The sequence below is a fragment of the Stegostoma tigrinum genome, chromosome 10 (genome assembly GCF_030684315.1).
Source record: "Stegostoma tigrinum isolate sSteTig4 chromosome 10, sSteTig4.hap1, whole genome shotgun sequence".
Classification (NCBI taxonomy): domain Eukaryota; kingdom Metazoa; phylum Chordata; class Chondrichthyes; order Orectolobiformes; family Stegostomatidae; genus Stegostoma; species Stegostoma tigrinum.
Genome location: NC_081363.1, coordinates 41,408,215 through 41,436,166, shown reverse-complemented (window position 1 = coordinate 41,436,166; position 27,952 = coordinate 41,408,215). Strand labels below are relative to the sequence as shown.

The 27,952-nt window shown below is 40.0% G+C and overlaps 1 protein-coding gene across 2 annotated transcripts in view; it reads right to left on the bottom strand.

The window, feature by feature from the left end:
- The window catches only part of kif26ab (kinesin family member 26Ab), a 220,319-nt gene that overhangs the window by 109,132 nt on the left and 83,235 nt on the right, over nucleotides 1-27,952 (bottom strand). For both annotated transcript variants that reach the window (XM_048538072.2, XM_048538073.2), the window contains exon 3: nucleotides 21,716-22,225. In XM_048538072.2, coding sequence (XP_048394029.1) covers nucleotides 21,716-22,225 — 510 coding nt within the window. The remainder of the gene's footprint in view (nucleotides 1-21,715; nucleotides 22,226-27,952) is intronic.

The following is a 27,952-nucleotide window of genomic DNA, read 5'->3' as shown; positions in this document are numbered from 1 at the left end:
AAACACAGTGTATGATATCGATGATAATTTATAATCTCAAGTCATAATGGTTAGCAACTGAGCATTTATTTCTTCCTCCAGTAATTTGACACCAGGTTATAGTCCAACAGGTTTATTTGAAATCACAAGCTCTCACAGCACAGTTCCTCACTGACACGTCCACATTACAGTAATTTGAATATTTGGAATACACTGATGTAGTAGGGTAATTACATGCAGTCCTCGAGGATTAACACAACATTTAGAACTAGGGAATATCTATTTCTGGCGATTAGTTGTATAACACTCACCACATAAGGTTAAGGAATCAAAAGGTATATACCCCACCATTATGGCTGCAGATAGCTAATTCTGACCAGTGCTTCCCAATATATCCGCTAAGGCCACATTCTCAAACATTACAGGTCCACTGTGACTATTCTTTGGTTTGGCCCCATGCAGACCACATCCCCTTGGTCAATTCAAGATACCAGAAATACTCCAGCAATCAATCCTCATTTCCAATTGTCTTCCATAAGGATGTCAATTGAAAGCAATTCTGATACCACACCAGAAATAAAACCATACGTCAAACAGTCTCAGTCACTCTGTCAAAGTCAAAAAAAGGAAACATGCTGCAGTTAAATAGGAACAGTGACTTATGTGGACTGTTAATCGTGAAAAGCAACCTCGAGGGGGGAGAAGAACTAACTAATAAACCTGTCAACAGAATTTAAATTCTGTAGTTTGAATTCCCAGTCTTCTGACATATATGTATAACCTTTAGCCCTCCATCAGGCCGAAGCCATGTCATTGAACAGGGACATAACGTGTGGTTGCTGCTAATCATTTGTGCAGTGCAGACAGGCAGCAAAAAGCCATGCAGTGGAAGTAAAGCTAGAGAGACATCCATTTTCTCTTAGATTTTTCCATCTGATGTCATTGAAATTGCTGAAAGATATATCAGTTTCCAGCTGTGAATGTCCATTTACTGTTGAGTTCAATGCCTCAGGCCCTCTACACAAGACTTCTGAAGAGAGATTTTCCTAATAAAAACACATACTTTTGCTCTATGACAAAGAAGAAAAAAGCAACTGGGATGTTGTTTAAAGTACATTTAACACAAAGTTCAGCACTTTCCTTTGCCCTTGTGTCTTTTATTTTTTTCTATAATTATGCAAACTTGCTTCTTGCATTGTGTCGGTATTTATCAATACTGACACAATGCAAGAGCAGAGCCAACTGACTTCTGCAAATTACTTAATTGTTTAACTATCAACATAATAGTGATACAATGTAATAATTAAATGAAAAAACTGATTTTTAGAGGGCTTGTGCTTCATGCAATAAATATTAGATTGTTATTATTATCCACTCGCTAAAGATAGGGGCTTGAACAAAACTCAATACTGTCTCAAGAACGAAATATATGAACCATCGAACACTATTTACTTACAGAACCATAGATTTTCACTGTTAAACAGAAGGCCAATATAACTAAGGGCAGTGTTTTCACTATTTACTAAGTGACACAAATTTGCAGTGTCGTAATTTATACTCATCTTAGTGCATTGACAGAAGGTACACATTGTAGAAGTGAAGAATTTAGCAAGTATGCAACAGTTATCTTAGGGATTTGTTCAGATGTTTAACCAGAATAGGTACATAACTTTAAAGACCTGAATGATCTTGGCCCTGCATTTTATAGCCCTCCCTACTGCCATAAACCTAGGAAAAAAGCCAAACCTGCTTTCTACAGAAATCATCATTTGCATACAGTGAAACTGTAAGCTTTAAATTGGCAGAAAACATGCAATGGCTGCTTTCAAATTAAATGTCTTAGTAAGAACTCAATATAATTATTGAACTAACGCAAAGAAGTAAAAAATTCAGTCCTTAATCATGCGCTATATTTCAAGTTTGAATTGTGGTGGACAATTAAACAATTCACGGGAGGAGGAGGTGCCACAAAAACCTCTCTCCTCAATGCCAGTGGAGCCTGGTACATCAGTGCAAAAGATAAAACTGAAGCAGTTGCATTCATCTTCAGCCAGAAGTGCCAAGGGGATGATCCATCTCAACTTCCTCACAGATGCCAGTCTTCAGCTAATTCAATTCAATAAAATCACGACTGAAGGCTCTAGACACTAGGCCCAGGGGTCTGGCAAAGTTCCAGACTTGTGTTCCAGAACAAGTTATGCCCCAAACCAAGCTGTTCCAGTTATGATATCAATAGCTTGAGTTCTGCCAGAGCAACTCAGCTGCTGATTTCATTACAGCCTTTGTCCAAACATGGACAGAAGAGCTGAATTCCAAAGGTGAAATGACTGACTGCCTTTGACATCAAAGTAGCATTTGACCATGAACATATTAAATTTGGAGGCAATAGGAATCGGGGAAAGGTTTTCTACTGGTTGGAGTCATATCTATCACAAAGGAGGTGGTTGGGGTTGTTGGAGGCCAGTCATCTCAGTTCCAAGATATCAGTGAGGCAGTTCCACTTGGTGGTGTCCCAGTCCCAGTCATTTTCAGCTGCTTCATCAATGAACTTCCCTGCATTGTGAGGTCAGATTTGCTGAATTAGAAAAGCCATATAAACACTGTGGCTACAAAAGCAGGTCAAAGGCTGGGTATTCTGCAACTCATCTCCTGACTCCACAAAACCTGTTCACCATCTAGAAGGACCATGGATGCGCTCAACTCCACCAACAATCAAGGAACTAGATGCCATCCAGAATAAAGCAGCCCATTTGATTGGTATACAATTCATCATCTTCAGCATTCACACTCTTCATCACTGATACACACACAGCAGCAGTGTATACCATCTATAAGGTACTCTGCAGAAACTCAACCAGGCTCTTTTGACAACATCTTCCAAACCTGCAAACTTGACTAATTTAGAAGGACAAGGGTGTCAGATTCCTGCTCCAAGTTCCCCTTCAAGCCACCCACCATCTTGATTCTGAACTATATCACAATTCCCTTAATCTCCCTTGATCAACATTCTGGAGTTCCCTTCCTAAGAGCACTGTAGCTATGCTGACAGCCCAAGGATTGGCTTAGGTTAAGATGGTGGTTCACCTTATCCTTCTCAAGCATTTAAGGTTGGCCTAGTCAGTGATGGCCACATTCCCTAAATTAATTTTTAAAAATGATCTCATTGCTGATCATCTTTCATCCATACTCTTTGATACAGATACCTGATAAAATCTATCAATTTCAGTTTTAAAATTCCAATGCCTTTTTGGAAGACAGATTTCCAGATTTTCCATTCCTGACAATTGTTCTGCTTTGCTAAAGATTTCGCTCTGTTACTATGTGCTGCACCATTCAAAAAACAACCTCTTTCCCCCCCATACACGAATGACAGATGGACTTTATCACCACCTCTTGTGATCCTTACACTACCTAAGATTTTATCCAGTTTATCCAACAACCAACATCAGGGGGGAGCAGTGGCCTAGTTGCCATGTTACTGGACTCCTAATCCAGAAACTCTGGAACACAGGTTTGAATCTTACTATAGTAACTGGTGGAATTTAAATTCAATGATAAAATTTGGAATTGAAAGCTGTCTCAGTAACACTGACCACAAAGCTTTCATCAGCAAAAAATTATCTGATTCCTTTTAGTGCAGGATGATTTACATTGCAATTTCAAATCTTTATTGATGTGGTTGACTTTTGAATGTCCTCTGACATTGCTTAGGAAGCTATTTAGTTCAGGGACAATTAGTATTAGACAACACAATGGCCTTGTGGTGCATGATAGAATAAAAATAATGTACATGTTCTGCAGAAATTTGGCAAGATCAAAACCATCATTTTTTTGTTCCCGTCACAAACTGTCCTCCTTAGTCCTTAACACTATCCCTCGCACTGACAACTTCATTAGGCTGAACCAGCCTGTTCGCAAACTTTGTGTCAGATTTTATGTGAGGTGAACTTAGATGCCATCACTAAGATTCTAGGCCCAAAATGTCAGCTTTTGTGCTCCTGAGATGCTGCTGGGCCTGCTGTGTTCATCCAGCCTCACATTTCATTATCTTGGATTCTCCAGCATCTGTAGTTCCCATTATCACTCACACTTACCCATTTTCATCTCTGTAACACCACACTGCCTTCTTGCTGCCTCAGCTCAAACTTCTGCTAAAACTGTCATTCATGTCTGTTATGTCTAGACTTGAATATTCCAAAGCATTTCCTGACTAAACTCCTATCTTCCACCCTCCACATCATCCAAAATCTCCACTTCCCATTTCCAAACTTCAACCAACTCCCATTTCCCCCACCATTCTTGTCAATCTACAGTGATTCCCATCTAAACAACCTTCCAATGTTAAAATTCTCAACCTTGTTTACAAATTCTCCCTGGACTCACCTTCACCATCCCTGTAATCTCGTTCTGCACTCCTCAGATTTTAACATTCCCAGCAATTTTTGCTTTAATAAACTCCACCTGGGCCCTAAATTGCATAATCTTCTCACTAAACTTCTTAGCCTCTCTACTTCATTTGCCTCCTTTGAACCGTAACTCTTTCATCAACCTTTTGATCACCTTTCTTAATAAAATGCAGAGGGTGATGGGTGCCTGGAACACGTTGCCAGCGGAGGTGGAGGGGGGCATGATAGCGTCATTTAAGATGTATCTAGAGAGGCATATGAATGGGCAGGGAGCAGAGGGATATAGATCCTTGGAAAATAAGTGACTGGTTGAGATAGAGGCTCTGGATCAGCACAGGCCTGGAGGGCCGAAGGGCCTGTTCCTGTGCTGTAATTTTCTTTGTTCTTTGTTCTTTGACCATAGACATAGAATTAGGCTGTTTGGCCCATCGAATCTGGTCTACCATTCAATTATGGTTTTATGATTCTCAACTCATTCTCCTGCCTTCTCCCTGTAGCCTTTGATCTCCTTACGAGTCAAGAACCTACCTCCGTCTTAAATACAATCACTGACTTGCCCTCTACAGCCTTCTGTCGATGGTTTCACAGATTCACTGCAGTCTGGCTGAAGGAATTCCCTCTTCTCTCAGTTCTAAAGGTTGTCCCTTCACTCTGAGGCTGTGCCCTTGCATCCCAGTCTCTCCTACTCAGGAAAACATCTTCTCCACGTCCACTCTATCCAGGCATCTCTGTATTCTGTAAGTTTAAATGAGATGCCCCCTCATCCTTCTAAACTCCAAGGAGTACAGACCCAGAATCTTCAACCACTCCTCAAAATTCAAGATTTTCATCACCAGGATCATTCTTGTGAACTTCCTCTGAACATCCTGCAACTCCCACACATCCTTCCTTGGATATAGAACACAAAACTGTTCACAACATTCCAAATTTGGTTTGACTTACAGCCTCCCACAGCCTCAGAAGTATATCCCTGCTCTTGTATCCTCGCCTTCTCAAAATGAAAGCTAACATCAGAATTGTTTTCATTACTGCCAACTGAACCTATTAGAGTCAAGCAACATGGAAACAGACACTTCGGTTCAACCAGTCCATGCCAACCATGTTTACAAACTAAATAAGTCCCACCTGCCGGCACTTGGCCCATATCCCGCCAAACTTTTCTTATTCATGAACTTATCCAAATATCTTTTAAATATTGTAACTGTACCTACACCGACCACTTTCTCTGGCAGTTTGTTCCACACACAAACCATCCTCTGTGTAAAAACACTTCCCATCATGTCCTTTAAAATCTTTCCCCTGTCACTTTAAAAATATGGCCCCTAGTTTTGAACTTGCCCACCCTCAGGAAAAGACCATTGCCATTCACCTTTTCTATGCCCTTCATGATTTCGAAAACCTCAATAAGGTTATCCTTCAACCTCCAATGCTCCAGTGAAAGAAGTCCCAGATTTTCCAGGCTACTTTTATACCTCAAACCCTCCCTTCCCAGCAAAATCCTGGTAAATCTTTTGTGGTTTCTCTCCAGTTTAATAGTATCCTTCACACCACAGGGCAACCAGAACTGCACACAGTACTATTGAAGAGGCTTCATCAGCACCCTTTATTACCTCAACATGATGTCCCAACACTTTATATTCAAAAGGTCTGAGTAATGAAAGCTAGCAAACTAATGCCTTCTCAAACATCCTGTCTACCTGTGATGCAAATGTCAAAGAATTATGTACCTGAACCCTTAAGTGTCTTTGCATATTAACTTGAAGAGAATCATAAACTAAGACTCCCAAATCGCTTTATGGTTCAGACTTTTGAAGCCTTTCCCCAACTAAAAAGTAGTCTACTCCTCTATTCTTCCAGCAAAGTGCATAACTTCATACTCTCCCACATTATATTCCATCTGCCATTTCTTTTCCCACTTCTCTATCCTGTCCAAGTCATTATGCAACCTCCCCGTCTCCCCATCACTACCCCTCCCTCCACCTATCTTTGTGTCATCTGCAAACTTAGCACCAATGCCCTCAGTTCCTTCATGCAGATTGGTTATGTATAATGAGAATATTTGTGATCTCATATGTGGCTTGGTGTGGTTTTACAGTGTTCCTGTGATGTGGACAGAGGCGTGACACTGTATAAATAAAAGATGGTGTTATTCTGCTATCATGAGGTTTAACTCTTAGAGTGTCTTGCCTCTGTTTCTCCTCTCCCACTACTATGCAGAATAGGGCGTGCCAATAGCAAATTTTATTCCAGTTGCTTAGTCCTTCTGAACTTGAGGGACAGAGAAAGCTAAACATTGAGCATGGTGGAAGCAGGCAATACTTTTGTTCAGTATAGTCCAGGACTCAGTGAAATTCACTCACAAAGATATTTGCTGTCAAACTCCAGAAATCTTATTTGCCTATCATTCAGTCAACTTCGATCTGTGCTGCTCCTGCTATTTCAGGTATGGAGCTACGTTAGCATAAGTGAAGGAAAATCATACAAGGTGGCCTTTTTCATTAGGCAGGGATATGTAAATAGGCACGGGGCAACCACCATACTTATCTTCAAAGTATTTCAAACACTAAGCAAATGCCCATTAATATACAATTTCTCTTGATTAAATGTTGGTGCAGTGCTACATTCGCACCATACTCATACTGAAAAATTCCAGGAAATTCCAGTAAATAATCTATAACTGCACATTGCCCACAGTATATTTGGTGTTTATTTATACATATAACCAGTTTATACTAGTCTGCAAATCATTTTATTTTGGTTGGCAATATATGAGTTTTGTGCTGGAAACAGGATTAGAATGTGTGTGCAGATCTGACAGCTTTTGTCATGATTCCATAATGGGAGACTCTTTGCTGACTATCTTTTGGGGTTCTTATTGGCTAACACTTACATCATGGAATGATTTGGTTCATCTTATATTACCTCAGCACTGAATTAAATTCTCTTTATGTAACCAATGCGCTCAGATTGACTCATACAGCTAAATCTGAATTAAATACCAATTACTGGTAGAGCAACAGATTCAAATCGATACTACAGAACAAATTTTTAAAAATTATATTCAACAAATGCAATACTGAAGCAGCCCAAATGATTTTACAGTACCAAAAATAATTTTAAGTAATGATTCCTTCAACTGGTAAATACTTTAAAACATAAATCTTATTACACAAATACAATTCTAATTTATGTTAAATTAAATTTATGAGAAATTCACAGAAAGGTCCAAGGCAAAGTGTCTCAGTAATTTACTGCAAGTCGTGGCCTGAAATATGGTTTTATTTGAACAGAAGGTTGGCCCCAATGTCAAATACAAATTTTTAAACCTCGACTTTTTCAACCTTAGACATTTTGTGTTGTCTACTGTGTGTTTATAATGGAAGGTTACACAACTAGTTTGGCCTGAGGATCAGTGTAATAATATGTATGGGATACCACTTTCTCCTGAGACTATTTTTGACAATCAAAGTCAACAATAAGACCACATTTCTCATTGCTGCTGTCACAAGCCAACAAAATCAAATTTAAACAAGGGCAACAACAGTGAATGGATGAAATAACACTTGACAATGTCATAAATAACAAAATGATCTAACAAATATAAATCAATAATCCCTTTACAAGATATACTCAAATTCATTACCTATGCCACAAATTTAAATTGACTACATAATGGCATAATACATACAGCTACTGTATTTCATCTCAGTGATGTATCTGAATAAAAGGGCAAATTCTTCACATCTTAACATTTTCTTTGTTCATGAATTTCATAGGTCGTTAAATCTTCATGTAAAAGTTGTCTGAACACTGCACAAAACTATAAACAGTTAGCCACTGTATAAAAAGAACATGGAGAAGCAAAGCATGCTTAAGCATCTGTGATTACCATTATTTTCATACTGTACTGCTTTCAGATCACTGCAATTTTCTAAAATCTGTGGAATCTGTAATTGTTTTTCAGAATGTTTCAGAAGGACTCTTGAGAGTTTGCAATGATTGTAAAGTGACCATAGTAACTTGCCTAAATAACAAGAAAAATTGATCCATGCCACCTGACTAGCCTCAAGCAAGGAAGTTGACCTATAGAAGCTGTTTGGCTCCCTGAACCAAAAGTGATCTAGAGGCAGAAGGTGATCAGCACACAATGCAAGAACTCTCAGAAGCATTGTGCAAGTGGTCAAATAATGTCAAAAACCTGAAAGATCGCAGGGATAGCATAGGGACACTGAAGAACTTAGTATTTTATCAGAATTGGCTAAATTGTCAACGAGGATGTTATTGGGTAGTCTGTTCTAAAGGAATTCTGGAAACGCACGCTACCAGAATGGGGATGACCCAGTTTTCTGCATCTGAAAGCATACATATGAAATTTGAATTATGAATAGCAGTAGGCTATTCAGTCCCTTGAGCCTGCTCTGCCATTCAATAACATCTTGGCTGATGTGATTACACCACATTCTCACCAACCACCAATAGATCTTCCCTCAAGCATTGCCTGTGAAGAAGTTATCCATCTCTACTTTAAAGGTAGTCGAAGACTTGGCTTCCACTGCCTTTTAAGAAAGGCAGTTTGAAAGGTTTTAAATATTCTGTGAGAAAAATCATTCCTCATCTCTGGTGCCCCCATATTTTTAAACAGAGACCCTAGTTCTGGATTCTTCCACAAGTGGAAATGTACTTTTCTTCATCAACTCTGAAAAGATCCTTTCAGGCTTTATATGTTTCAATCAAATTGCCCCTCACTCTGCTAAACTGTAATAAATAAAACCATGGCCTGTCTAACCTTTCATCTCAAGACATTATTAGGTATTAGTCTGACAAAACTTCACTGAACTGCCCCAGTGCATTTATATTCTTCCTTTAATAAGGAGGCTATTACTGCACACAGTACAGCAGATATAGTCTTACCGCTACACATAGCGAGTGTCAAATACCCTGCCAAATAAGTGATAACGTTGTTACTTGTTGTACCTGCTTAACAACCTTTTGGAATTTCATCCACCAAAGTACCCAGATCCTTCTTCACCTCAAAGTTCTGCATCTTTATCATTTTTTTAATTTTTCCTGCCAAAATGGAAAATTTTACATTTTCCCATATTCTATTACCATTTGCCATATCTTTGGCCATTCACTTAGCCTGTCTATATCTATCTTTAACATCCTTATGTACTCTTCACAACTTACTTTCCTTTCTATATTTGTGTTGACAGCAAATTCAGCAACTATGCTTTTGGTTCATTCATCAAACTTATTCATAAAATTGCAAAATGCTAAGGCCATAACACTGATCCACTCACTATATCTTGGCAATCAGAAAATGACTCTTTTAAGGCTTTCTGATTCCTCTTACCCAGCTAATCTTTTGTTTGTGCCAACTTACTTACTGTTATTTCCTCCACAATAGGCATTCATTTTCCATAATAAACTTTGATGTGGCACATTGTTAAATGCCTTCTAGAAATCCAAGTGCAGCATACCCACTTGTTCCCCTTTACCCACAACACCAGACTACTCCCTGAAAAGTACTCCATAAATTGGTCAAACATGATTTCCCTTTCACAAAACCATGTTGACTCTGCCTAATTACCTTGGTGTTATTCACTATGCCCTGCTATAACATCTTTAATGATAGTTTCTAATATCTCCTCTATGATGGAAGTTACCCTTAACTAGTTTATAGTTTCCTACTTTCTCTCTCCCTACCCTTTTGAATAGAGGAGTTACATTCATTATCTTCCAATCTAATGGGACTGTCGCTGAAACAAGGGAGGTTTGCAAAATTAAAACCAACAAACAATTTATCACACTATCCCCTTCTTTTGAGACCAGACAGTGAAGTCTCAGGTTTCATGGACTTTTCAGCCAAAAGCTTCAACAATTTGGTCAGTACCACTTATCGAGTTATTTTAACTTGCTTGAGTTCTTCCCTTCCTTCCAGTTCCTGATTTACAGCTATTTCTGGAACGTTCCTTGTAATATGCACAGTGAAGACCAGTGTACATATATTATTCCATTCATTTGTCATTTCTTTATTTTCAATTATTAATTCCCTAGACTCACTTTCTATACAGCCAACGTTCAGTTTGTTTTTTTTCCTCTTAAAACACTATTGAAACTCTTACCTTTTTTATTATTTCCAGCCAGAGTTCTCTCATATATAACTTTTCTTCTCTTTATTACCCTTTCAGACAACCTTCACTGTTTTTGATATTCTATCCTGAACCACAATAAGCCAATGCTCTGAAAAGTTGTATAACTAAGGCCACAGAGACTGGCTTTAAAATAAATAATAGGGGTGAGGATCAAGTGAGGACAGACTGGTTAATTAAGGGGAAAGGATAAGGTAGCAGCACAAGTTAATAGTCATAGACAATGATGACCAGAGAAAGTGGCAGAAAGGGTCAGACTGTAGAAACTTACCAGTATTCCAGCAGATATAGCTAAAAAAGTAAAAAGACAGAATTAAAGGCTCTGTGTCTGAATGTGTGTAGCATTCACTATAAAATTAATTAATTGTCAACTGGTATCAAGGTAAGGCTGATAGTCATCACAGAGATGTACCTAAAAAGGTGACCAAAGCTGGGTCATGAATATTCAGGAAAACTTGGCATTTTGAAAGGGCAGAATGCTCTGAAATGGTTTGGGTCAATCTGTTGACTAAGAATGATGCCAATACAATAGTGAATTGTGACTTTAGGTCTAAAGATCATGTTGCATAATCATTTTGGTAAGAGGTCAGAAATATCAATGGTAAGAAGTCGCTTGTGAGAGTAGTTTATAGGTTTCTCAACAGTATAATTGCACTGTAGAACAGAACAGATGATTGGACTTGTAAGAAAGGTCCTGCAATAACCATGGCTGATTTCAGTCCACATGCAGTCTGTACAAATCAGATTGTCAAAATTAACCTAGAAGATAAGTTAGTTCACAGGCTGCTTTCCAGATAATTTCACAGAACAGCATGTTTAGAGCCAATCATACAACAGGCTATTTAAGACCTGGTATGGTGCAATGAGGCAGGATAACTTAATAACCACTCAGTAAAGGAATCTCTTGATAGCAGTAATCATAACATGATTGAATTGCCCATTCAGTTTGAAGGTGAGAATTGTAGACCTAAGGTTAGTGTTTTAAACTTAAATAAAGTCAGTTACAAGAATATGAAGATATGCCAAGCTAATGTGAATTGGAACTTTGGTTAAAGAGTGTGACAATGAAGGCCACCACAGATCCAAGGAAATCCATCGATAGCAGTAAACACCAGTAATGCCCTCTGTGTCTGCACACATCTCTCTGGCTCAAAAATAGATGTAGCCATGTGCCTTCTGCAATAAATCATTCATGACCCGCCTGATAGCATAACAAGGTGCAATCTGCAAGATACCACATAGTTCTGCAGCTGATCCCTGGAAAAGCCCAAATGAGTAAAAATGCACCATGGTAACCTTGACAGCTGCAGGTAGGAATGTTAAGGGAATGTGAAAAGCATCAGGTTATTGTAGAGAAGAATGCAAATGTCCAATGCCATCTGCCAGCATATGTAATCTCCTCCAATGCTGCACTTGATAAACTTGAATGCAGCTGACGTGAGTAATAGTTCCTGTGTCTTCAGTTACTTCATAGATCACCTTCACCAGTCATGAAGAAAGATTTGTGTAGTTACTCATGCTATTGGAAAGAGCACTGATAAACAGAAATGGGTTCCAACAGCAACTTGCACTTATGTAATGCCATTAATGTAATGAAATGCCCCAAGGTGTCCCAAGGTCCATAGGAACTTGACAGGGTGAATTCTGACAGGATAATACCCCTCGTAGGTGAAACTAGGTGAAACAGTTTGAGAATCAGCAACCTCACTTTCAAAATACTGATGAAGAAAAATCTTTTTTCTCATTATTCATTAGCCTATGGGCTTCTCTTGCCCAGAAAACAGTTGAGCATTATACTTATTCAAGGTTGAGCTAGTTAGATTTTTGATAGACAGGGGAATTAAATCTTAAAGTGGTGCCAAAAAGAAAATAGAGTTGAGACCACCACCAGCTCACGATGAATTTATTGAATGCTGGCAAGAAGGGCCAATTAGACTGATCCTGCATTTTAGTTTTACATTCCACATTAACAAGAGTGTAATCAGACAAAAGTAGATTCCCAGCCAGAGAAAGAAACATTAGGATACATGTGATTGGGAACAAATCCTTGGTCAAGAGGATTTAAGGAGCATCTTAAAGGAAGAGAGTGTGGTGGAGAAGCAAGAGAGTTTTCAGGAGGGATTTCCAAAATATGGGACTCAGCTGGCTAAGGGTATAGCCACCAATGGTTGGTGAAGAAAGTGAGAAATGGATGAGGACCAGAGTTGAAGGAATACAGGGGCATCAGAGGTTTCAAGGGTTTGAAGATTTTTTAAAAATAAGGACAAAGATGAACAAATGCGTGAAGGGTTTTCAACACAGGAGTTAGGATTTTTAAATCAATGTATTTAGAATATGGGATGCACAGCTCTGTGGCATTCAAAGAAGATGTCATCACAATTAACATGCAGGAAAAGAAAGTTGAAAGATTTTTAAAAATTATATATGCAGTTTCTCCATTGATAGCAGATGGTAGGAGCCATGGGAATCCAAAATGTCTTTATTGAATTAGTGATATAATAGTTCCCTAATGACACTACAATTGCAAAAGATCCCTACATATGCTATCTGGCTTATGCATTTGCCAACATCATCTAGCGATCTGGTTGCTCCACTGTTGCACACAGAGTAACATCATCGTCATTTCCCATTGCATTTATGACTATAGCGCACTTTAGAAACTGAATTGCACTCCAGATGTATCGAACTAGATGACGGCGGATGAGGTTAGATAAAATTCAGTAAACAAATACAGATATCTCAATGTGTAATTAATCTGCACCCATTCGTCATCATGCTAGCAGCATACAATCATTGTGCTGCCTGCTAATTGAAATGTCTGCAGTATGCAGACAGGAAATGTTAAATAGCACAGCAAGGCGCCCAAGTTCATGCAGGGCTGTCACCATTTACAGCCAGCAAGTAGTCAATTGAAGGCAAAATGTATTCTGGCTAAGACAATACTGGAACTCGTTGAAGGGTTTACAAACAGGAGGAGGAATAGAAATAATGAGACAGTCCAGAGCTTGAATGTAAAGATTCCTGAAGGCACACAGAAGGCCTTCTTGCACAAAGTGGACAGGAGGAGGGTGAGGGAGAGATATTTTACCCTCAGCTGATCAGAGACCCTCCAAATAAACACTAAGGAGACAGCTGGAGGTAACAGCCATGTGGTCAAAATCAACAATCTAGCTCCAGACCTGAATGCAGTGCCACAAGTTGACAATGTCTCATAAATGGCCGTAATCTGTGCAAGCATTTTCACACATCATATCCTTACAAATTAGCCATCAGCCTCATATATTGGTCAATTCACCATATGCCGCTTATCCATGAACCACCAATCTTTATCAAGTTCCACTCATGCTCCACATTCATAGCTTCACCTCACCCTCATACATTTAGCACTGCTACAAATCTCACAGTCATATCTCAGAACTCGCGCAAGCTGCTAACTATTCAACCATGACAGCACATCACCCAAACACACTTCCCACTCTAAGGTGAGCCACAAACCCATAAACAGTTGGAGCAGCAGCTCACGAGAGGAGACAGGCATGGCTGCATTTCCTTACTCCCATGGAGACTACACAGAGCTGGCTACTATTGAAGTGACCATGGCCAAGGGTGGTGTTGAGGTTGAAAAATGTATAAGATGACAATATTTTCCAAAGGACTCCACCTTTTCACATTCCACTTGCTTGTTCTCATGCAATTTATTCTAATTTGCAAGCTGCAAATGGCTTAAGCATGCATTTCTTACTGTCTTCTAACTTGTATAACCACAGTGCAACTTTGCACCTTTCTCCTTTCAAATACTCACTGTTGTGTCATTGTACAGGTCTCAGAAAGACATCATAAATTTGAATTTAGTATTAAATATATGTTTAAATATGAGATGAAGTCACAACGTGACATTCTAGTATAAAAGGTATTATGTTTACACAGTCCATGAAACAGTAAGAAAAGCAGCCAGTCTATTGGCTAGCTAATCAGCCAGACAACTAAGTATATGCTCTAATTTTCATAAAAGTAAGCATTCAACCCAGGCTGCGCATGTGACTCTGTCAGCCATAAGCATATGCAGTTTGTGTATGCACTGAGTCATTTATAAACTTTCAGATATCAGTCTCAATAAGCTTCTGAATCTCTGTGATATATGCTACAAGGGCTGACCTTATCACATCATGATGGAAGCAAGTGAGTACTGGAAGCTAATGGCAGCAAGTTGTATAGCTTGTAGCAAGTAACTGAATGTTGCCATAAAAGGCCCACACAAGATTCTTTCCCGAAAATAATTTATTTCCAAGGCTGAAGAGAAGAAAACAACAACAGCAATTGTGAAAACTTACTGTCTTAACAGTCGAAGGTCATGTTTAGCAATGAAGACCACAGGCAAGAAATGCAGTAAGGCATGGCAAGCAAAAATGGAAGGAATGATTGTGAGTATACTCTGTGTTAAAAAAAATCAGGAATAACAGTGTCCAATTTTGGAAAAAAAAGAACAAGAGCAGAGGAGAGCTCGGATTCAGAAAAGTAACCCCCAAATGAGTTGCAGCTTAAAATGCTAGACAAAACTGTTCAAAATAGGGGCTGTTAAGAAGGCATACAGTGCTTTAGCTTTCACTAATAGAGGGATCGAGTCCCAGAACCAAGAGGTTATGCTGCAGCTGTACAAAACTCTGGTGCGGCCGCACTTGGAGTATTGTGTACAGTTCTGGTCACCGCATTATAAGAAGGATGTGGAAGCTTTGGAAAGGGTGCAGAGGAGATTTTCTAGGATGTTGCCTGATATGGAGGGAAGGTCTTACGAGGAAAGGCTGAGGGACTTGAGGCTGTTTTCATTAGAGAGAAGAAGGTTGAGAGGTGACTTAATTGAAACATATAAAATAATCAGGGGGTTAGATAGGGTGGATAGGGAGAGCCTTTTTCCGAGGATGGTGACGGCAAGCACGAGGGGGCATAGCTTTAAATTGAGGGGTGAAAGATATAGGACAGATGTCAGAGGTAGTTTCTTTACTCAGAGAGTAGTAAGGGAATGGAACGCTTTGCCTGCAACGGTAGTAGATTTGCCAACTTTAGGTACATTTAAGTCGTCATTGGATAAGCATATGGACGTACATGGAATAGTGTAGGTTAGATGGGCTTGAGATCGGTATGACAGGTCGGCACAACATCGAGGGCCAAAGGGCCTGTACTGTGCTGTAATGTTCTATGTTCTATGTTCTATGTATATTGCTAAGATTTATTTAGCCAAGAGATAACTTGCAGAACCCAGTCATACAGTGCATGTGGTCAATTTGATACACCACAGACGTGAGATATCCTCAGGCAACTGGCACAATGGGATGTAGTCCACAGACAATAGGTTAACTGTTTACGATGGGTCTTACATCCAATTGCATTGTTATTATCTGTCTGAAATGCTAAAATGACTCCACCGTATGAAACATTCTACATCATTGATACAGTAGGGCCATTAATCATTAGTCTAACAGTACGTACTGACCTACAATTAATTATGATCCACGGTCAACAGATACCTCAAGCACTACCAATTCCTGACCACAACATTTATCTGGCTAACCCCTACTATGACAACTTGATTCTCTTGCAAACTTTAAATGTGATGCAATATTCGGCCTGAAAGTTGATCTCCAACCTATCATCAACCCTTCTCACATTGAGGACTTGCTCAAACTGGAATTGGATTCATGATATAACTCAATGTTATTTGCAAAGTTGAGCATCACACTGTTGCAACTCATTGCTTAGGTTTGGAAATAAAGGTAGCATTTCTACATGTATGTTTAGATTCAAAGCAACTGAATATTGCAGTAAAAGGTCCAAACAAGATTCTTTCCCTAAAATAACTTATTTCCAAGTTCACGTGTGCCAAACATTTCTCCAAGCTTGTTGCCAAGAATGGATATTGGTCTGTACATCTTACCCCAGAATGACAGGAACTGACAACTTATAGAACTCCTTTTGGTAGATTTTGTTTTCTCAATAACATTTGGATTATCTATCAGCCAGAATATAATTCACCAACATATGGTTTGTGTCATAAAAAATCTACCACATTGTCTCTGTTTCACATTTGACATTGTACTTCCTGAGAAAACTAAACATGAGCATGATACAAACCTTCCATTGGCTCATGGCAGCAATAAGAACATGAGGCTTAATTTTCAACTACAAAAAATATCAAATCGCTATGAGCCAACTCAATTTCTTTGAATCTTGTCAAATAGTATTATTAATAGATCGGCACAACATTGTGGGCCAAAGGGCCTGTACTGTGCTGTACTGTTCTATGTTCTATGTATTAAGCCAGATCTTACAAAATAGAAGGTGTCTACATTGCAACGTACCATGATACCTTCTTTTCTTTAACTTTTTATCTTTGTATATTCCAAATATTGCAACCAAGATATCTCCTCTTAGAGATTTGCTCCATTAATATACACCATACATACAGCATGAAGATCATCAACATATATTTTAATTACTCGAAAATGCTTTTTCATCCACTAAGTGTGTTCTTTAATATTTTAATTCCTTCAAATTTACCACATTGGACCCAGATGGATCCCAGAAAGGGTGTCAGAAAGACCTCAAAGCGTGTCTATTATAGATGACAGGTCTAGTTCTTTGACTCTGATGTCTTAATACAGCCCTGGTAAACTGCTTCAACACAGAAAGGTCAACTTACACTCTAGTCTTCTGCTTACACAAGGTTGCACACTTCATAACTCAAAAAGAATTTCATGGCCTGTACCGACTGCAAACCATAGGAAATTATCTGTTAAAGAGCACTGAAATGCACCTTCAAGACCACAACATCTGCTTGTGAAGATCCAAGTAAAATTTCAAAGTGCAATGCAGTCCTGGCTCATAGATAATAAAATGTGAGGCTGGATGAACACAGCAGGCCAAGCAGCATCTCAGGAGCACAAAAGCTGACGTTTCGGGCCTAGACCCTTCATCAGAGAGGGGGATGGGGAGAGGGAGCTGGAATAAATAGGGAGAGAGGGGGAGGCGGACCGAAGATGGAGAGTAACGAAGATAGGTGGAGAGAGTATACGTGGGGAGGTAGGGAGGGGATAGGTCAGTCCAGGGAAGACGGACAGGTCAAGGAGGTGGGATGAGGTTAGTAGGTAGATGGGGGTGCGGCTTGGGGTGGGAGGAAGGGATGGGTGAGAGGAAGAACCGGTTAGGGAGGCAGAGACAGGTTGGACTGGTTTTGGGATGCAGTGGGTGGGGGGGAAGAGCTGGGCTGGTTGTGTGGTGCAGTGGGGGGAGGGGACGAACTGGGCTGGTTTAGGGATGCAGTAGGGGAAGGGGAGATTTTGAAACTGGTGAAGTCCACATTGATACCATATGGCTGCAGGGTTCCCAGGCGGAATATGAGTTGCTGTTCCTGCAACCTTCGGGTGGCATCATTGTGGCAGTGCAGGAGGCCCATGATGGACATGTCATCTAGAGAATGGGAGGGGGAGTGGAAATGGTTTGCGACTGGGAGGTGCAGTTGTTTGTTGCGAACTGAGCGGAGGTGTTCCGCAAAGCGGTCCCCAAGCCTCCGCTTGGTTTCCCCAATGTAGAGGAAGGGCTTGGGGACCGCTTTGCGGAACACCTCCGCTCAGTTCGCAACAAACAACTGCACCTCCCAGTCGCAAACCATTTCCACTCCCCCTCCCATTCTCTAGATGACATGTCCATCATGGGCCTCCTGCACTGCCACAATGATGCCACCCGAAGGTTGCAGGAACAGCAACTCATATTCCGCCTGGGAACCCTGCAGCCATATGGTATCAATGTGGACTTCACCAGTTTCAAAATCTCCCCTTCCCCCACCGCATCCCTAAACCAGCCCAGTTCGTCCCCTCCCCCCACTGCACCACACAACCAGCCCAGCTCTTCCCCCCCACCCACTGCATCCCAAAACCAGTCCAACCTGTCTCTGCCTCCCTAACCGGTTCTTCCTCTCACCCATCCCTTCCTCCCACACCAAGCCGCACCCCCAGCTACCTACTAACCTCATCCCACCTCCTTGACCTGTCCGTCTTCCCTGGACTGACCTATCCCCTCCCTACCTCCCCACCTATACTCTCTCCACCTATCTTCGTTACTCTCCATCTTCGGTCCGCCTCCCCCTCTCTCCCTATTTATTCCAGTTCCCTCTCCCCATCCCCCTCTCTGATGAAGGGTCTAGGCCCGAAACGTCAGCTTTTGTGCTCCTGAGATGCTGCTTGGCCTGCTGTGTTCATCCAGCCTCACATTTTATTATCTTGGAATTCTCCAGCATCTGCAGTTTCCATTATCCCTGGCTCATAGATGACTGTTTTCATTACGCACTGCTGCCTCCCAAATCCCACTAGGAAGTAAGAAATTCCTCTAGGCCTACAAGTGAATATTGTGAAAGTAGGGTTAGAAGATAGACTCCACATTTTCATTCATTTTTGGCTATTTGGCCAGTGAATAAAGCAGGATCAAAAACATAAGTTTCTGGAAAAGCTAAGCAAGTCTGGCAGCTTTTGTGAAGAAAATGTCTGAGTTAATGTTTTAGGTCCAGTGACCCTTCCTCAGAACTGTTGTTGTTGTGAATAAAGCAGATTCAGTAAACTAGATCTGATGCTGTCTGGCTGGAATAGCTCAAGAGTGAATGGCCTGGGCATGTTCAGCTGGTCCTTGAGCAAGCACACTTTCACTCTCTCTCTGAACACGCAGAGATGAATTAGGCCTCTCTAGGAAAGTTATTTTCAAAATCAAATACATTATTAGTCTACAAATTCTACTTTGAGGTTTGCTTGACTAAATACACTTCGGTCACATGCACACAGAACTTAACAAGATTCCATTTATTGACACAGCATCAATAAGGATATCAATCGTAGGTTGTATGAAACATTTCAACTCTATCAACCTCAACAACTGAAAGAACTTTTCATGCCACTAGGTTGTGCAGGATTGCAACCAAGACTACCTTTCTCACTGTAAAGAATCATGGAGGCGCCTGGCTTCAACTTGACAGGGAAGCTTGTGTGGATCTTAGAGCTCATATCTTTCTGTATGAAAGTGCTGGCCAACCCAATCAGCACACGTATAGATCCCACCAAAATGCAAAGAAGGGTCATTAACGTCATGCTTCTTTTACTGTCACCCAGTGTCTGAGTGCTGAGGTGGAATCTCAGACTGAGGTTATGAAGTCTTAACCTGTTGTCATGCTGACTTAGAATGCAGACATCATGACTGCGGATACCAGTGGTCACGGGGACTTTCATGGTCTCCTAATGTGTTTGTTTTAGATGTGGAGCAGGGACATACATTCGGCGTTAAGCGGAGAGCCGTGGGTCACTCAACACTCACCTTCTGGTTTGATGTAATGGCTCTAATGATGAGGCAATAACAGACTGTCACAGAATGAAAAGAAGTCTGTAGGAGTGGCACAGATGCTATTTTGCTCCTAAAAACAGTATCTGTGGAAATGAAACTACAGACTTTTCAGAGCTCAACTTTGCAATCAATAAATCTGGCCTTATTATTCCAAACTAACAGCGCTGTAAACTAGACCCCACTTGTTGTTTCATGCTGGCAACAGTAGGCATGGTCCAAATCTGATAGTGGGCCAACTTTTTGGATACCAAACTGCACTTTTATTTTCTTAATTTCATCGACTCTACAAATTATCTGAACTTAATCCTTAAAACAAGCTTCTTTCAGCGTGTGAATGTGTAAATGGGCACCATTGTTGCCTCACAGTCCAGGGATCCAGGTTTGACTCCAGCCTGGGGTGACTGTCTATGTGGAGTTCATACATTCTCTCTGTGTCTGCATGGGTTTCCTCTGGGTGCACGGGTTTCTTCCCACAGTGCAAAGATGTTAGGTGAATTGGCCATGTTAAATTGCCCCATAGTGTCCAGAGATGTGTAGGCTAGGTGGATTAGCCATGATAAATGTGGGGTTATCAGGGTACGGTGGAGATCTGGGTCTGAATGGGTTGCTCTTCGGAGGGCGGTGCAGACTTGATGAGCCAAATGGCCTCTTCCTACATTGTTGGGATTCAATGAAATAAAGATGGTCTCACATTCAATCCCCACCAATTTCTGTCCAGTTGTCAAGACCCCTCTATAGTTTTCAATACCTCAGGACCTGAGAGGTATAACAACCAGGTATCATTCACATAATTGCTATCAAGTAACTCCTGCTGGAAAGTTCATGCGTGTGGTTGTAAAGCTCAACAATTATGTATTTACAATTGACTGACTTGCTGACACTCGTTGTTCAGTTTGGGGTGTGAATAACCATTCAGACAAGATAACAAAAGCGCCAGAATAATCTTTTCTCAGTGTTAGCTGCCAACTTCAGGATAGGAGGTTTAAAGGGAGGAAATGGAATGAAGGGAAATTGAACTACTTGTAATTGTACCTGGAAAAAAAACTCAGTGCTGGATTTGTGGTAGGTTCTTTAACACATTTTCCCAGGTCTTGCCTAAGGGATAAATCATTCTCTTACTTGTCAAAATCCAAAGTAATCCACAACAATCACCTTTAAGTAGGAAAACATCCCAAGGCACTTTCACAGGAGTGTAATCAGAGAACAATTGACACTAAGCAAAGCAGAAAATATTAAAAAGGGTGACTAAAAATTTGGTCAAAGAGGTAAATTTCATGAAGGGTATTAAAAGGAGGAAATAAGCTCAGAAGCAAAGGGTTTAGGGATAGAATTTGAGAGCTTAGGGCTGGAATGACTGAAGGCACTGCTATTAATTGTGAGATGAAGGATGTTACAGATGTGCAATGGACCAGAAGGGAAACAGAAGGATGTGGATGGAAACTTAGTTTGGTGTTTGGTTCAAATCAAGACAATGGCTGAAGAGAATGAAAGAATTAATTGTACAGAGAGCCAAAAACAACAGGTTCAGTCACCCCTAAGTTTAACTCGAGGAAACTATGTCTCCTCCATAAGTGGATGTCTCTCAAGCAAACTAAGATGATTTGAGGAACCATGGCAGGTACGTATTCTGCATTTCTAGTTTTGTAATTTGTTTACGCATAAAATTTCAAAACTGTCAAAAAAAACTGCTTTTCCCCTCAATTGTGGTAATGTTCATGTTAGTAAATAGTAAATATTCAAACTGCCAAGTTTTAGATTTTCAGGTATTATACTGTTTCTAATAAATGTTTTTAAAATACTCACCAGATAGGCATGTGGAAGAAAGTTGTTCACTCGAGAGATACTCCACATGCCCTCAAGGTACTGCTGAGCCTGAATGGTGACTGAGTTCAGGGCATTGCTCAAGCCACTGGAACCAACAGTCACTTGAACACTGGACTTTGAAAGGCTGCCTGCCTGAGGCCAGCCAAGGCCCTTCCTTCTCTCTGGGCCTGAGATTACATTTCCTGATTTTCCAGGCTGTCTGTTTGCTTGTCCTGTGACCAGGGGCCAGTCTCTTTGTGATGAAAGGGTGACCATGTTTTGGGAAGCAATTCTTGATGAAATGCCGCTCACTGCAATGGAACTATGTGATAGCTCAGGTATTTCTTGACTTGACTGGCCGAGTGTGTGCACCATCTGGATGGCTTCCTTTCGCAGCTGATTCAGGTGCGTTGCACAAATCTCACATCGGCTCTCAGCTTCGTTTCGACCTCGTTTTGAAGAGTCAGGCACTTGAAGCTTGTCAAACATAAAAGCTGAAAATCCTGGAGCCTGAAAGAAAAATAACAAATCATCAGCCAACTTGGATTAATTTCAAATGCTCCTTATTAGCTCAGCAGTTACCATTTTGATGTTATTAAATCTCTTCAATACGGCAAGTTAAGCTTGCAAAATAAAATTGATTCACAAATCATATGGCTTTCTACATGCGAAAAAGCAGAAAAACAATTATCAAAGACAAACTGGGAGGTTGGTAGTACACCCGATAACTACTCACAACTCATAATTAAGCGAACATCAAAGAGCTGAATGTGCCTATGTTTTTAAAGCTCAGGAGATGGTCTGGTTTACTGAGCTGTATTACCAAAACATTAATACATTGCAAAGGAGCTCTATTGTTGCAAAATCTCATCAGAGGAAACATAAGCTTTGCAGCATCCTGAACAATTTAATGTGAAATGATAAATTGCTATGGTATAGCCCTTGCCCTTAGCAATGAATAATCAGCCAGATCTATTAACAAAGAACTTGTTTTAAGAATACACTTGGGTATCCTGGTGTGCCAGGGCACAGTGACCAAATTTTAAATGGTTCTGACCTAGACTGTTGTGGCAATGCCTATGAATCCGAAACCCATCAGTCACAGTCCCGTAGTTCATAGCTACCTTCTGAAGTGTGAAAACGTTCCCACTAAGGATATGATTCACAGGCAAATGCCTCTTCTTTACAGTTAGGTTATTTATTATTTTCTGTTAGCAATACAATCCCTTTAAATTTGTTTCATGGATGTTCAGCTTTCAGGGTCCCAAAGCCCTGTGCTGTCATTACTTCTCCATAGTGCAGAAATATTGCAGCTATCAGTACAAAAACACTCGAGTGTTAGCCCCCTGTGTATCCTGGTGCATGGTTTAGAAGGAGATTAAGTCCAACACAGTATAAAGCTGCAACAGAAACTAATGCTCAACATGGAATCTGCCCAAACTAAGGCTCACTTATTACATCCCAGGACAATTATTGCCTGCAGATGGTCATAAGCACAGCTGAGAATGCCATGCACTGGGCATCAAACATTACTAATTTGCAAGCATTTGAAGCAGCATTATGTAACAGCATCTGTGTTTTGTTATAATTACCAAAATGACAACATCCTCAGTTCTTATTCAACTTCTGGATATGGGCAGAGTTAATTCATTTGAATCAAAGGAGTCATTGAGGTGCAATCATTAGCATCTATGACCCCAGGTTAGGGTGGAGATCAGGGAAGATTCCTGTTCCCAATCAGTAGCCAGAATCTCATGCTGGAAAACATGTGGGATGCTGATGCAATGACAATCTCTGACAAGATCAATAGCATGCTCAAATTCACAGGGACGAGACTTTCAATTGCTGATGGGGTTGGAAATAGATACTGATGTGATTTTAAAATCACATTCTCAGTAGGTTCTCTGACGCTTCTGGGATGTGTACTGATTCTCAATGCATGGGAGGGAGTTAGACATCTGTTTGCCTCCAATTAATGGCCTTTTAAGCTCTTTGAGGAGTGTGTTATTGGGACAGGATGGGAAGATAATTTTGAATATGCAAATCACTGTATGTTAGTGCAGAGTTCTCAGGCCTAATGTGAAGAGATATTAAAATTAGTGTTATGGAATGGTATATCTCAGTACCTGCAGGATCTTGCACTGGTTCGTGTGTGTCACTTCACATTGGACCATCTGACTGTTCAAATGCCAGTTTATGCTTCTAAGCCATTAATGCTCTGCCTCCTCCTTTCTACAAGGCAATGGCAGACCTCATTGTGGCTGCCATGTACATTTAGTGATTATGCTTCCAGGCAACTCCTGCTTCCTGGTTAAAGCCCAGTACCACTAATTGGGTATTTAAACTCAACACTGGCACAATTTGGGCATTTTTATATTTAAGAATCATATTCTGTGAGCAATGCAGATGTGGCATGGGGTCAATGCCCAAAAAATTCTCTGCGCTTCAGGTTCACGACCGTGGATTGAAAATCAAGATCTTAATGGTCAGCTCTGGCATGAGGAATGGCTGCTAGAATGTTCAGTTTGTTTAAGATTATGCCCAGCATGAGTCCCTGATTCTGGAAATTGATGGGCGAATAGCAGCAAAACAAAGCTCCACTTTCCAATCAAAAAGTGAGCACATCATTATATTAAAGGCTCCATAAATAAGGGCAAATATTAATTGTCATTGTTCAAAAAAGAAGCAACATTACAAAATGTCTGCGTACAAACAGGGAAAGAATTAAGGAATTATATTAAGGGCGTTAAGGAATTACATAATTCTGCTTACATGATATTAGCAATGTTATTTTTAACTTGACACTGTAAGTGCAGTGATTTTTGCGAAGGAAAGATTTGATCAAGTGTACAGGTCTCAGTCATCCTTTTTTCTGGACTCTGGATATCACTGAAGGAGCAAAATCTCAACAAAAGTGTCCAGTAAAAGATGGTAAAGAATTGAAAAAATAACTATGCAGTTGCAAACCCACAATCTACATTTTAAGTACAAAATTAAAGCAGTTAACCCTATGGTTAACAATCTACCTTTAATACATTGCAATCACTTCAATCACATCATAGCTGCAAAGGAGATTCGTTATTGTCAATGTTCTGATATCAGCTAAAGAATCATCTATTGAGCTGAAATTTCAGCACCAACAATTCAGAAGCATTTTTAAACTTGTAATAGTCTAGTCTAATGATTTTACCACATTTAACTAAGATAATTTCAAATTGATAGCTGTAAATCCTTGCACGTAATATCTATTTACAAATATATTTAGGTTAACAGAAACACTTTGGCTTTCCATACATATGCATAAAGTGACTTACCTTTCCAAATCTGTCACATTTACTTTCTAAATTTACTGATTTTTATGGTTAATTGGACAAGATATCTTTGTAAATCCTCCAAATCATGTATTGCCATCCTATCAACTTAATTGTTTCTTGAAACCTCTCTACTCCTCTTCATCAGCAACTTATTCTATTTCTTACATCACTTACCAGCAACACATCATCACAAGTCATGCATAATTGCAAATTAAAAGTCATGACTGAATATCTTTGTCCTTCTGGAACCAACATATCTCTTGTTTTAGTGTCCATCATATCGCATTGAGGTCTGCCTGGTTCATGCTCCCATTGATGCCCACTGCTTCAAAATCATCCTAAAAATTAAATTGGAACTCCCAACTTCTTTTTTACAATAGACACCAACTCCTTAAACCTTTCTTCCCTATCAAGTGTGAGGAGCTCATGAACATCATTATCATTAAAGTGAAGGCCATCTACTCAGTTGCCTTGACTGCAGTCAAATTTTCCCCTTTTGGATACTTCCCAATCTCTCCTACTGTGGTTTGCCATCCATGTCTTGATCACACCTCTTTGTGTGCTTTGTAAATGCTAGTTGTGCTGTTGTTACCTAATTGTTTTCTTCTGGATCAAAGTAACAATCTCATGCAAAAGGCAGTCTGACAATTTTGATGCAAGGTTGAGAAGTGTTTTGCTCAATCACTTCTACATTTCACAAGCATTTTCCCACTGCCTACCTGCTGTGAAGTAAACTCACTTTGCATTTTCCACTTTGAAGGATATTAGCAGCTACCTCAATGACTAGGTGTGTAAAGGAGGAAATGCAGACAGCTGTTAGTAGATTCTTGCTAACTGAAAACCACAGCAACATTCTTGCTGAAGGACCTATTTACACTGCTTTACAAGCCTCTGAAAGGACATTATCTCACCTCATCTCCAGCCATGCTAAAACATCTGCCTGTATCTTCTATAAAAATTACATTACCCATTTAGAAAGGGCAAAAATTTGAAGCTTTCAACTGCAGGTGTTCTTTCGTTCAGTCTTGGGAAAATGAGAACAAGTTATTCCATGACTGAAGGTTCTTAAAGATACAAGAAAATGTGGCAGGGCAGAAAAGTGGAAGTACAGTAGAAATTTGTTCCTGGGAGCACTACTCAACAACATGTTATGATATTGGCAGACATCTATAAAGCAAGAACACACCTTTTTTTAGTCAAGTTAGCTAAAATTAATTTTACAGTCAATAGGCAGAAAACTCTAGTTCAAAGATGTTGACTACTAATTCAGAGCAGAAGCATAAACTATTTTAACAGAAAATAGTGAAGAAATTTGATGTGGTAGCTGTTTTGTTAACTCAAAAGCCACAAGACCAAAGGCATAGGAGCAGAATTAGGCTATTCAATGCATCAAGTCTGTTCTTCCATTCAATGAGATCATGGTTAATCTAATAATCTCCAACTCCACTTTTCTGCCTTCCTCCCATAAGCCTCAATTCACTTACTGATTAATAATTTATCTATCTCAACTTTGAATATAATTTGAAGATACATTACCCCCAGGAGAAAAACAAATCCTCTTCATCTTTGTCTAAAACTGGAGACCCTTTATTCTGACATAATGCCGTCTGGTCCTAGGCTTTCCCAAAAGTAAAAGCAACCACTCTGCATTGACCCTGTCTTAATAAGGTTTCAATAAGGTCTCTTCTCATTCTCCTAAACTGTAATGAGTACAGGCCCAAGCTACACCAGCTCCAATCGTAAAAAAATCCCTCCATTCCCGGAATTAACCTAGGAAACCTTCTCCAGTCTGCCTCCAATGCCAGGATAATAGGCTAAAACTATTCACAGTATTCCTGGTGTGATACAACTAGTAGTCTTATATATAGTTTTAGCAAAACCTCCCCATCGTTATAGTCCATTCCCTTTATAATAAAGGCCACCTGTCCATTTGCCTTGCCTATTATGCATTGTACTTGAATGTTTGCTCTTGAGATTTCCACACTGGGACTCCCAAATCCCTCTATGCTACAGCTTTCTGTAATCTTTTCCCTTTTAAATAATATTTAAATCTTTCTTTCTTCCTGCCTAAGTGCATAACCTCTATCTTCCTAGATTATATCTCATCTGAAAGGTTTTTTGATCACTCGTCTAACCTCATTACAGCCCCCTATAGACTCTGTGTCGTGGAGTCATTGAGATGTACAGCCTGGAAATAGACTCTTCGGTCCACCTTGTCCATGCTGACCGGATATCCTAAATTAATCTAGTTGCATTTGTCAGCATTTGGCCCATATCCCTCTAAACCCCTCATATTCATGTATCTCTCCAGAAACCTTTTAAGACAGTCTCCACCTCTTCCTCTGGCAGTTCATTCTGTACACACACCACCCTCTGCATGAAAAGGTTACCCCTTAGGTCTCGGTATTTGCCTTTCTACCTATTTTGTGCCATCCGGAAACCTGGCTATTGTACATATAATATCCTCAGCCAAGTCATTGAAATATATTGTAAGAAATTCTTGCCCAGCACTGATCCCTGTGGCACTCCACGTGTTACAGGTTGCCATCCTGAAAATGGTCCCTCATTCTAACCCTCTATTTTCTATCACATTGTTAACCATCCATCCATGTGCATGTACTACCTACAACAGCATGGGGTTTTATCTATTGTGTAGTTTTATGCGTGGTGCCTTATCAAATGCTTGTTGCAAATAAAGTAAATATAGTACCCAAAGTCAGGATCAAACACACAACCCTGTGTTTAAGAGTCTCATGTTCTACCTGCTGAGCTAACTGGGCTAGAACAGCTTAAGTACCACGAAGTAAGGAATTTTACTTAAGTTGTTCTGCAAAATAGAATAAGGTAAAGTTTGCACTTTGTACAATCCATAGTGTCATGAACTTTACCACATATCTAACCTCCTTTGATGATTTTCTACTCA